This window comes from Otolemur garnettii, unplaced genomic scaffold (genome assembly GCF_000181295.1).
Source record: "Otolemur garnettii isolate 467f Iridium unplaced genomic scaffold, OtoGar3 scaffold00152, whole genome shotgun sequence".
In the NCBI taxonomy this organism is placed as follows: domain Eukaryota; kingdom Metazoa; phylum Chordata; class Mammalia; order Primates; family Galagidae; genus Otolemur; species Otolemur garnettii.
This window is the reverse complement of record NW_003852547.1, coordinates 2,358,760-2,370,245: the sequence shown is the minus strand read 5'-3', so window position 1 is coordinate 2,370,245 and position 11,486 is coordinate 2,358,760. Positions and strand designations below refer to the sequence as shown.

Here is an 11,486-nt window from a genome sequence, read left to right as displayed (position 1 = left end):
GGAGCTTTTCTGGGAAACTGTCCCTAGGTAGGTGGCCCAGGCCTTTCTCATCAGCTGGCTCTCTCATTCTAAAGGGAGAAACAGATCTCTGAGAGACGCTCTTCAGTGCCCCACTGCAACCAGGCCTGTGCTGGGGAAGGGAAATAGGCTACCCAGACAGGCTCCTAGGGCTGGAGGGGACAGGCTGGGATCTGCTCTCCTTGAGCCATGGCAAAACAAAGACTTCTGACCCTGTATGCCGCATCCAGCACCCTGACAACCCAGACCCAAAGCTGCAAACTACTTGGGGCTGATCTCTTCCTGAAGAAAGGGTGGGTGTTAACAGGGCTGTCTGTGGCCTAACGGGTGAGACCCCAGACGCACAGGAGGCTGGGGGTGGGGTGAAGCAGCTCCACGTGCCCAGCCACCTGCCTGGGGGCACCCAGGATCAGTACAAAGCAGAGAACAGACAGGTGGTGAACCCAGCCCTGGTTTATTAGAAAAGGTGTGAACAGAGTTGCACCGACAGGATGGGCCCACCCTAGTCCTCTGCCCACCCACCCCCACCCCCACACTCCCACCCACCCTCAGGTTGTAGTGCCTCTCAGGACGTAGCCTCAAATGGCCTGAGCAGCAGGGTCCCCAGAACCCCAGTTGCTGTCCGCCCCAGCTCCCTGATAGATTTATTGCACTTAAGAAAAAGAAAGCTCTGATCCTCTGCTCCCACCCCCCACCCCACCATACCCCACCCCCGGCCCTCACCCTGTCTGGGGCTGTTCTATGGATTCCAACCACCACCATCACTCACCGGCCCTCCCATGCCATGTTGCCTGCCTGGTTCTGTGCCCAGGGCCACAGGAGGACCATCCCACCACCATCCAGGACTTCTGCCCTCAACAGGGCAAGCCTGGCTGACCAGGCCCCTCCAGAACAGGAGCCTGGTCTTGTGGCCTGATGGCCTTGGAGACCTCCTCTTCCTCCTCTCTCCCCCCAGCCCAGAGTCTTCGAGGGGAGGACACATAAATAGAAGTGCTCAAGTCAGGGTGGGGAGGGCCACTCCCTGTAGCTCCTGCACCCCTTGTAGTGTTGCTGTGGGAAGGGGGTCCCGGGCCTCAGGTAGGCTGGGGGTGAAGGTGAGCAGACTCTCATGGCTCTGGCCTCAGCTCATCGAAGACCGATCAGAAAGAAGGAACTTGGGGAGAAGAGATTGCGGGAGGGACTGTCAGAGCCAGGGGGTCTCCCAGATCCCTCCCTAGTTCTCTGGGTCCCCTAGCCCCCCACCTCACCTAAAGTGTCACAGTGTCTCTTGCCCAGATTCCTGACTGGCTTCCAGAAGCAGCTCCTCGAGCTCCTTCTCGTTCTTGGAGCAGCTCAGTTCTGTGGGGGAGGATGGGCCAGCGACCTCTAGTCAGGCGGCTGGGATGAGAGTGCAGACACCAACCCGGCCCACCAGCCCTGCCCAAGCCAGACCTTTAGGCCAGCAGAGGGCCCAGGTGCCACTAAGACTGTCAGACTCAAGGCAATACACCTTACATGCCCCACCTTGGGGAGAGCTCCCAGGACCCAAGGGAAGAAGGGTGGGACCAAAGGCCAACCCCACTTACTTGTCCCTGCCCCTCAAGGACCACTGTAAAGAGGGGGAAACCGAGGCCCACCAATGGGCAGGTGCTTGCCTTGGGTCACCCATGGCACCTAGGGCCCCCTTGTCACCCTGCCCCAGAGCCCCTCACCGTGTTCCAGGCCGCAGCTGCCCCCCTTGGCCTCAGGCCCTGGGGGAGGCTCTGGGGGCAGTGCGAGGGCAAACTCGGGCTTCAGGCCATTGGGCAGTAGTGGCCCTGACTGAGGCGGCTCCGGCTGTGGCTGAGGCTCAGATGACCCTGGGTCCTGGGTGCCAATGGCCCCAGCTGGTGGTAGAGCAGGTGAGGCAGGTAGGGAGGTCAAGGCAGGTGGGGAGTAAGGGATGGGGCACACAGGGAGGTCTGCCCTTTCTGGTGGACTCTCCACCCGGGTCACCACAAACACCTTGTGGCCCCGGCCTGGGCTGGACACAGAAATGCGCTGCTCAGTGGGGGAGCAGGGGCTGCCTGGGGGGCTCCTGTCCCCAGGGCCCAGGGAGTCCGTGGGAGGCACCAGGGCAGGGCAGGGGGCTGAAGGACTCTGGTTGCCATTGGCCTTATCCTTTTTCCCATCCTCTTCCTCCTCATCCTCCCCATCAGAGTCTGAGTCTGAGTCTGAATCTGGGCTGGGCCCAGGACTTGGGGCCCCGTTCTGTGCCCCGGCAATGGGCTCATCCATGGGCTCCTGGTGGCTGGGCTCCTCGTCAGGCTGGGGCTCAGTGATGGTGATCTCAGGCATGGAGGCTGATAGCTGCAGCCGTTGCTCCTTTTCCTCCCGCTCCCGTGCCAGCACAAAGTTGCGCTTGCAGCCGTTCTGGATCTCTGCCAGCAGTGCCTTCTGCGTCTCAATGAAGCTCTTCACCTACGAGTGGGCAGGTCTGGCTTGCCGCCATTCTGGGTCTCAGGGCTGCCCTGCTGCACCCCACCCTAACCTGCCTGCCTGCCTGTTACCCAGGGCCCGGAGGAGAGCCCCTGCTCACCGCCTCCTTCTTGGGCTCACGGTCGATGTCCAGGCGCAGCAGTGAGTGGTTCACCTTGAGGGCCAATGACAGTGCCATGAGCCCGCCTGTCTTGATCTCATTCTCCCGAAGATCCAGTCTCAGGAGGCGGGGGCTCTCGGCGATGAACTCTGCCACCGCCACCGCGCCTGCGGGGGGTACCGCAGGGGCTGGCCACGGGCCCCACGCCCGGCTGGCCACCCCACTGAGGCCACCGGCCTGCTCCCTGGCCCCATGCCCTACCCTCGCACGTGAGCTTGGTGGAGGCCAGGCCGAGGCGTAGCACACTGCGGTTGCCGATGAGCCCATTCTTGAGGTTGCGTACACCCTCATTCCCAATGGGGTTGTAGCCCAGGTTCAGCGTCTCCAGGCTCTGTGTGTGCGGCTAGAGGGATGGGTGTGAGGATGAGGGGGTGACTCAGTGGTAGAGGAAGGGCCCAGGAGGACAAGTCAGGAAAGAAGCTGGTAAAAGAACCAAATGTGTGCTCTTTCCTCAGCAGCGCTGGCCCTACTGCAGGCCTAGAAGGGTGGAATCCCTTGGATATTTCAGGTCTCCCCAGGGCCAGGGCCCCTGTGCACTCCCACCCTGCCATGAGCCCAGCCAGGCCCCATCCCCCAAAGCCTGGGCTCCCTGCCCCTGTTAGGGCCTCTCAGCTCCACACTTAGGTTCATCCTAGGGCTTAGACCTATACTAAAGTGTCCTTAAGCCTGCACTATGAGTGATTATTATCCAGGTACTGGTTAAAGGGTACTCACCCTTAGATTTTCTGTACCTACTTAGTTTGCTTTAAATATTTCATAATTTAAAAGCTGAAAATCTACTGAAGGCTTCCAGAAACACTAAGTTTGTAAGCAAAAGCACTGTACTGGTCTATCATGTTGGGTATATGAGAAGATTAAAGAGCTCTTTTCCTAGGAGACCAAGCAAGCTGAGAGTTGAAATGGTCTCCGAACTTGCAGGATGGACAAGACTGGAGCTGTAACAGCTGGTAGATCACTCTGTTGAAAGCTGGTGGCAGGGACCGACATGCCTCCCTCCCCTCTCTTAGCTCGACTCACCAGCGTCATGCCCAGGAAGGCCATGCCTGTGTGCGTAAGCTGGTTGTTCCACAGCACCAGGGTCACCAGCCCCTTCCTCTGCTCCTTGAGGCCCTCGCAGATGTAGGCCAGACCTGGGGGAAGCCCGAGGTCAGAGCCCTGCCTGTGGTCCGGGTGCTTCCCAGGGGTTAAGGAGCAAGAACTCCATCCTCATTCCCTGCCCAGCCCCATAAGCACTGGGGCTGCACCCAGCTCCTCTGACCCCTGGGCCAGGAACACTCCTTCTCCAGCTAATTTAATTTGATCTCTGCACAAATCCAACTGTCCCCACTTCCCAGCCTCAGCAGCTGCTCAGCCCTGCCAGCCCCATTGCTGCTTCCTTTTCCTCCAGCATACATCTTACCCCCAGACAGGTGAGACAGTTCACCAGTTTACCCTGTGTCTCTAGACTATCGTACATACTCATCAGCAGGGCTCTGTCTCCCTCATGGCTGTGAATGGGGTGCCCAGAAGAGCCATGGCCTGTGGTAGGGTCTAGGCCTCACTGGCCTACTCTGGCCCCCTCCACCTCTACTTCAGTGCAAGTTTAGGGGACTCTCCTGACCAGGCCACCCACCCTCCTGCCCCATGTTCCCCTTCCACCCCCAAACACAAAATATCAAACATCAAAGCTCCTTCCCACTTCGGGGCCTTTGTACTTGCTGTTGTTTCCACCTAGATTCTCTTCCCAGAATTTTAAAATGGCTGGTTCTGGCTGGGCTCAGGGGCTCACACCTGTAATCCCAGCACTCTGGGATTAGTTTGAGCTAATAGCCTGAGCTATTATAATAGCTTGAGACCAGCCTGAGCAATAGTGAGACCCCATCTCTACTAAAAATATAAAAACTAGCTGGGCGTTGTGGTGGCCCCCTGTAGTCCCAGTGGGAGGCTAAGGGAAGAGTTTGACTTATGCCCAGGAGTTTGAGATTGCTATGAGCTACGATGCCACTGCATTCTACCCAGGACATCAAAGTGAGATTCAGTCTCAAAAAAAAAAAAAAAAAAAAGCTGGTTCCATTCTCAGCCCCCAGATCATGGCCCAGTCCCTCCCTGTGGCACTGTTCTCTCCCTATATCATCTTAAAACAGCCTCCAGTTCACCCTTTATCCAAACAGTGTTGTTTCCTTAATGGTAATTTTTAGATTATAATAATTGATATTTATATGATAATTATATAACATGATAATAATATGATAATTATTCATTCTATACCTCACCTCATGCTCCAGATGTCAGCTGAGCTGTCCCCTCCTCCAGGAAGCCCTCCCTGGGCTCCTAAACTGTCTCCCTTGGCCCAGCGCTGCCCACTCTAAGTCATCACTGTCTAGGATGGGTCTATCTTTCCCACAGAAATGTGAGCCCCAGGACAGTGTTGGGATTGTCTGGGCCACATCTGTATCCCCAGCACCACCTAGTACAAGGCTGGGCACAGAGCAAGTGCTTTGTGACTGGTGTTGGGTGGGAGTGGGCAGGCCCCACTCACCTGAATCCAGCACGTGGTTGTTGCGGAGGTCCAGGATCTGCAGGGAACAGTTGAACTTGAGCAAGTTGCCCAGCTGGGCCGAGTCCTGCAGGCCATTCAGCTTATTGTCAGCCAGGTACAGCTCCCGTAGGTTCATGTTCATCTTCAGGGCCGTGGCTGGCAGGAAAGAGGTGTGTGTACAGTGACTGGCTAAGGCCACCCAAGAGACCCAGTCAGCAGCCCCCGCCCACCAGCAGGTCCTGCATGCCCTGGGGCTCACCAAGCAGCATGAGGGGCCGCCCTGATAGGCTTGAGTTCTCTAGGTGCAGCACTGCCAGGCTGCTGCGGATACGCAGTGCCCGGGCCACAAAGGGTGCTGAGTGGTCCAGTAGGGGAGTGTTGCGCGCGTCCAGGTACTGCAGGCAGCTCGTCTGGTGAAGCAGGTGTGGGGACACTGGGTCAGGTGTGGCACGAGTGCTCCCTAACCTGGGAGACTGGCCATCCCACATCTCAGGGAGTGGCAAGGCCACAGCTGACATCTATACCAGTCCAGGGTGGGTCTTTCCCATAGGAATGTGAGCGCTAGGTGCCATTCACAGCTGGGGAAACCATGACTGGTGAGGGAGGGCTCAGCCTAGGGTCCTGTCAGTGTTCGAGGCAGGACTGGTAGCAGCCAAGCTCCCTGACTCCTATGTAGAAGAGAGGTTCCCAAGCAGCCCCCTCCCCTCCCTGGGTCTAGCCTTCCCACATGTGAGTGAAACCACAACTACCTCCAAGGGATGGTAACACAGAAAGGAGGGGAAATACACTTTATACAGGGAGGGATGAGGATGGTCTGGGGCTACAGAGTGCCTCTTGGCCCCATTTTCCTATTGCCTCGAAGACAGGCCCAGCATCCCCACCACAGCCCACACCCTGGGAGCTCATGGAATCAGGGCCTAAGAGCTGGGTGCCCAGGAAAAGCATCTAGACTTTCCGTTCCTGAGTGGGAACTCTGGAAGTGTGAGGGTGGGAGGCACCCACCTTGCGCATCATGTGGGCGGCAGCCTGCCAGCCCCGGGTGCCAATGTGCTTGTTGAAGGAGATGTTGAGGTGGGTGGCCGACTCATAGTACTCGATCATGTCAAAGAGGGCTGAGGCACCCTGTGGGCAGAAACACAGGGGATTGAGAGACGTGTGGGAGAGATGTGTGGCCCTGACACAGGGTCTGACAGAGAGATGAGAGGTTCTAGGTAGCAAGAGAGCTCACAGGAGAGGAAGACAAGTACAGACAAGGCATCCAGCCCAGAAGGGAGGGGCTAGGCCATGGCACCACGTTCTTAAATCCAGCTGTGTTTGTGGCAAGATGGGGCCTGCACCTGTGGGAATCAGCTCATCCCCTTCATCTGCTGATGCCAGTCTGTTTTCCATCACTGGCCCCACAGAGTCCTGAATGACGAGGCCTTGGCATCTCTGGGCCCTGGCCTCAGTTGTCTCCGACCCTTCCCCCGGGGCCTGTGGGATCTTTCCCTGAGGCTTGGAGCCTAACACCCTGGATGCCTGGGAACTCCCAAACCCTGGGGAGGTGAGGAAACCTGGGTTTAAATGGGAAAGGTGCTTTTCAGAATGTTTCTAAAACCTACCCCTCAGGCACAGTAATCCCCAGGGTGGGGTCCTAAAAAGGCCCCTGGTGGCCATAGGCCTCTCCTCACAACAGAGCCCCAAGTCTTCCCTCTCCCTTGCTGATGAGAATGGGCCATGGGGAAGTGGCAACATCCCCCACCCACTCTGGTCACACTGTGTGTCCCTCTTGTCCTTCAAGAGGCCCTGCCCCTCAGCCTGTGTCTAGGGGAGCGATTCTCAACCTGTGGGTCACGACCCCTTTTGGGGTTGAATGACCCTTTCACAGGGGTCGCCTAAGACCATCCTGCATATCAGATTTACTATGATTCATAACAGTAGCTAAATTACAGTTATGAAGTAGCAACACAAATATTTTATGGTTGGAGGTCACCACAACACGAGGAACTATATTAAAGGGTCGTAGCATTAAGAAGGTTGAGAACCACTGGTCTAGGGGGGTCCCTCCTCTCCCCACCCAAACCTCAATGAGGCCAGGGAGCTCAGGTAGCTGTATGGACGGTGACAGGGCTACTCACATCTTCGTCCAGGTTTGTCTGCTCTAGGTCCACAACCTTGAACTGCAGCCTCTTGAAGACCTCTTCCAAGGCCTCACAGGTCTTATAGTCAAGCTTCTCACCTGAGAGGAACACAGTGGCCATGCAGATGTCTGAGACATGAGCTGTGCAAGGTAAGGGCTCCAGGCCAAGGGAGGCTGGAAGGGTCCTCTGCCCACCAGCTGCTGCCCTTGGCTGGGCTTGGCTCCAGAGGCCGCTAACCCCCAGGCAGGCCCAGGCTCACTACCCGCCCTTGGATCCCCCTCCAAAAAGGCTCCAGCCCTGCCCAGACACACACCTTTCAGGTCCAGACAGTCGATGCGGTGCCCAAGGTCTGTGAACTCCTGGGAGAGCAGAGCAGACGGTGGTTAGGAAGGAAGACACCTAAAGAAACCAGGCCAGCCCCTAATAGTGGAGGAACAGAGGCTCTGGACAGGCTGCTATTCCTAGTGTTAGATGGTGTTCAGGTTGGGGTCTAGGGGAAGGTGGCTTAACAAAGGCCCAGAGAGCATCCATTAGTTAGAACCTGGAGCACTGGGCTCCAAGAGCAAGACAGCTCTGCAGGGCCTGAGAACAGCTAGCTCTGGAGCTGAGCAGGCCTGGCATACCCCTTCTGCCCCAGCTGGACAAGGTAAGAGGGGAGGGCTCCAGGTGCCTCTGTGAGTCCAGGAAGGGGGAGAAGCCAGGGCAAAGGCTAGGAAGCTGGCAGAACAATGTGGCTGTGGAACTGTCTGAATAGTGACCAACCCACTTGCAAATGAATGGAAAAGGCCAGAACACTAAAACACCAAGCAGTCAACAGAGGAGCTCCCAGAGAATAAGGTTCAGGGCAGGAAATGAGAAGTGGGTTTTGTTCTTCATGTCTGTAGTACTTATTTTTTTTAAATAAGAGAATATATTTATCTTACTTTTGGAATTCAGACTTTTAACAACAGATTTTGTAACCTAGACTTGTAAGAATCATATACATGGCTCTTCCCTGGGGAACAGATTCCTTTTGGGGCTGAGAGATACTTGAATTTCTTTTTCTTTTCTTTTTTTTTTTTTTTTTTGAGACAGAGTCTCACTATGTCGCCCTCAGTAGAGGGCTATGGCGTTATAGCTCACAGCAACTTCAAATTCCCAGGCTTAAGCAATTCTTTTGCCTTAGCCTCCCAAGCAGCTGGGACTACAGGTGATTGTCACAACGCCCGGCTATTGTTTGTTGCAGTTGTTTAGCTGGCCTGGGCCAGGTTCAAACCTGCCACCTTCACAGTATGGGGCTGGCGCCATAACCACTGTGCTATGGGTGCCAAGCCAAATTTCTTACTTTATATAATTCTGTACTGTTCAAATATTTATGAAAAATCTGGCCAGGCACAGTGACTCATGCCTGTAACCCCAGCACTTGGGAGGCTGAGATGGGTGGATTGCCTGAGTTCACAGGTTTGAGACCACCCTGAGCAGCAAGAGTGAGACCCCCATCTCAAAAAAAAAAAAAAAATAGCCGGGTGTTGTAGAGGTGCCTGTACTTCCAGCTACTTGGGAGGCTGAGGCAAGAGAATCGCTTAAGCTGAAGTGTTTGAGGTTGCTGTGAGCTGTGATGTCATAGCACTTTATCAAGGGTGACAAAGTAAAAAAAGAAAAGAAAAGGCTGATTTGTTTTACAATTGAGCAGAGGACTTTCTACTCAATTATAGGGCCAGGCTAGGGGTATGGAGAACCTCGTGCAGCCCTATCCTGTGGGGGTGGGGGAGTGCTACCCCAGGGACCCTCCACCCAGGGAGGCCCACCCCTGCTCCCCCGTACCTGGAGCTGTCTGAGGAGCTTGGGGATCTGCCTGCAGTTCAGCTTCTGGCAGGCCTGCTTGTAGGCACCGATGACCTCGTCCACTGTCACATTCTGGGCTGCAGGCACAGGGGACCCAGGACTGTGATTCTCCATGACCTCCTGCCCCCAAACATTCTCTTCTTCAGTCTCCCACTACCCCTAGGCTGACTGAGCTGTCTACACTTTGAAGCCCCTTGCTGGACACTGCTACCCTAGGGAAGATACCAAGGGCACCCCACACCTTACCTCCGCTCCCTGAGGACCTGCATATAGGTACCACACAAGTAAGAACACATAGCCTTTCTACTCAACGGCTATCTCCCTGCCTAAAGTGTAGGAAGGCATGACTGGGGCTGTGCTGGTCACCATCATGTCCCTACACCATCTAGCACAGGGCCAGGCTCAGACTAGGTGTTTGATGCCCCCTGCCCCAGATGAGAGAACATATCCTTACTTTGACCCTATGCAACTAAGCTCAGAAAAATAAAGAAATTTGCCCAAGTTCATTACTAGTTGTATATAGTGGAGCTGGGATTTAAAATCCACTCTGCAATGCCATGTGCCTCTCAGAATCCCCCACTTCTAAAACACTCTTTACAGCTTCTCAGGGCCAGCCCTCCTGACCCAGGACAGAAGCAGAGGAGACAGGACCTGGCCCCAGGTACCCGTGGGCAATGAGCCCATAGAATGAAGTCATGCAATCCAAGCCCAACAGCTGCACAGCATGTCCTTGGGAAGTCCCCAACCCAGAAGGTAAAGCTGGGCTTCTGTCTGCACAGATTTGTCTTTTCTGGACATTTCCTAAAAATGGATCTAAAGACTATGAGGCCTTCTGTGGTTGGCTTTTCTCATTGAACATAATGATTCTGAGTTTCAGTTCCTTTATACAGTTGAATAGTAATTACTAGCATTTTGTTTATCCATTCCTCAGCTGACAGATTTTGTACCATTTCTAGTTTTTGGTTATCAGAGCTTGGATTTTATCCCAGGGTAGCCAAGCTATGAGCAAAGGAGGGAGAGGATTTGGTCTGGCTGTTACACATAGATCTTCCTGGGGCCAGCAGAGCAGAGTAGGCATGGAGGAGACAGGGTGGGCAGGGAATGGGTCCCTATCCTCACCCTGTGCCAGTGAGAGCCCCTGTGGGAGATTCCAGTAACTATTTCCCTGTGGACTCCTCCTTCACCCTCCCACCAGGTTAGGGCTATGCACCCCAGTCACATCAAGTGCTGTCCCATCTTCTAGGGGAGAAGACTGAGATTTAACAGAGTCTAACATTAGGCCCCCCAAATCCTCTCTCACCACTGTGCTGTAACGCTACAGCACTCTACTGAGGGCAACATAGTAAGACTCTGTCTCAAAAAAAAAAAAAAAGGATCCAGAGGATCTACTGGACATTGAAGGTAAGAACAACTGCCCTAGACAGACACTTGTGTCAATAAAGGACCCCCAGGCCTAGGCTAGGCTGGGCTGGTCATATCAGATGGGATGAAGCAGGGCTGCTACTGTCATTACTAGCAGTTCTTAGCATCCTAGGAAGTTACAGGAAACAAAAGATTCACAAGCAACCTCTCAAATTGCCATAGGTCCCTCAGTGTTTAGCTCTGACAGCACTCCTTCAGGTAACCCTCCCAGACTGCCCAGGCTGGGTAAGGCTCCCCCTCTAGCTCCTACAGCCCTGGGATCCCCATGACAGCCCTGTCCACTGGGTCATTACTCTGTGGGGATGGTGCTGTCTCCTGCAGTGAATTGTGAGCTCAGGGAGGAAGGCCCAAGCTGTCTCGGTGACCTTTGTGTCCCCACCACAGGCTTGGGCTTAACATCAGATATTAAAACATTTGTTCCATGAATGAGTAGACAGTGGAGAATGGGAGGCACTAGAAAAGAGAGGAGGTGCAGCCCCCAGGGCCCCAGGCCACCAACCCTATCTTCCTTTCATTATGCCTTAGTTTCTCTTCCTGCAAAATGGAAAACAATCATGACCCTGAGGTTTCTGTAATTCAATGCCTAAGAGTGGTACACTAAGGCCAGAGACAAGTTTTGGCAAGTTCATTTTTTCCAACCCTAGTCCCACTATTTTGAGGTGTGGGGAGGAAGGTAACAAAACAGGTCAATAAGCCTGACCAAATAATGGTCTGAGTTCATCTGGAAAAGAAGATCACAAGGTAATTGTGAACCAAGAAATGACTGGGTAGGGGAGGGAGGAGGCCTTACCTTGTCAGATATTAAAATACTACCCTTTATGGGTGGGTACAGTGGCTACTGTCTGTAATCCCAATACTTTGGTTGGAGGAGGTAGGAGGGTCACTTGAGCCTAGGAGTTTGAGACCAGCCTGAGCAACATAGCTAGCTAAACCCCACTGCAACAAAAAGTTTTTTTTTTTTTTTTTT

The 11,486-nt window shown here is 54.4% G+C and overlaps 1 protein-coding gene across 1 annotated transcript in view; it reads right to left on the bottom strand.

The window, feature by feature from the left end:
• Positions 1-729: 729 nt before the first annotated feature.
• PPP1R37 (protein phosphatase 1 regulatory subunit 37) overlaps positions 730-11,486 on the bottom strand; it is a 53,299-nt gene continuing 42,542 nt past the window's right edge. The window contains exons 2-13 of the mRNA XM_003799503.3: positions 9,077-9,174; positions 7,587-7,632; positions 7,271-7,371; positions 6,156-6,275; positions 5,413-5,563; positions 5,154-5,309; positions 3,653-3,765; positions 2,837-2,978; positions 2,576-2,742; positions 1,710-2,457; positions 1,266-1,356; positions 730-1,171 (exon numbers count right to left, since the gene is read on the bottom strand). Coding sequence (XP_003799551.1) covers positions 1,274-1,356; positions 1,710-2,457; positions 2,576-2,742; positions 2,837-2,978; positions 3,653-3,765; positions 5,154-5,309; positions 5,413-5,563; positions 6,156-6,275; positions 7,271-7,371; positions 7,587-7,632; positions 9,077-9,174 — 1,925 coding nt within the window. The 3' untranslated portion in view covers positions 730-1,171; positions 1,266-1,273. The remainder of the gene's footprint in view (positions 1,172-1,265; positions 1,357-1,709; positions 2,458-2,575; positions 2,743-2,836; positions 2,979-3,652; positions 3,766-5,153; positions 5,310-5,412; positions 5,564-6,155; positions 6,276-7,270; positions 7,372-7,586; positions 7,633-9,076; positions 9,175-11,486) is intronic.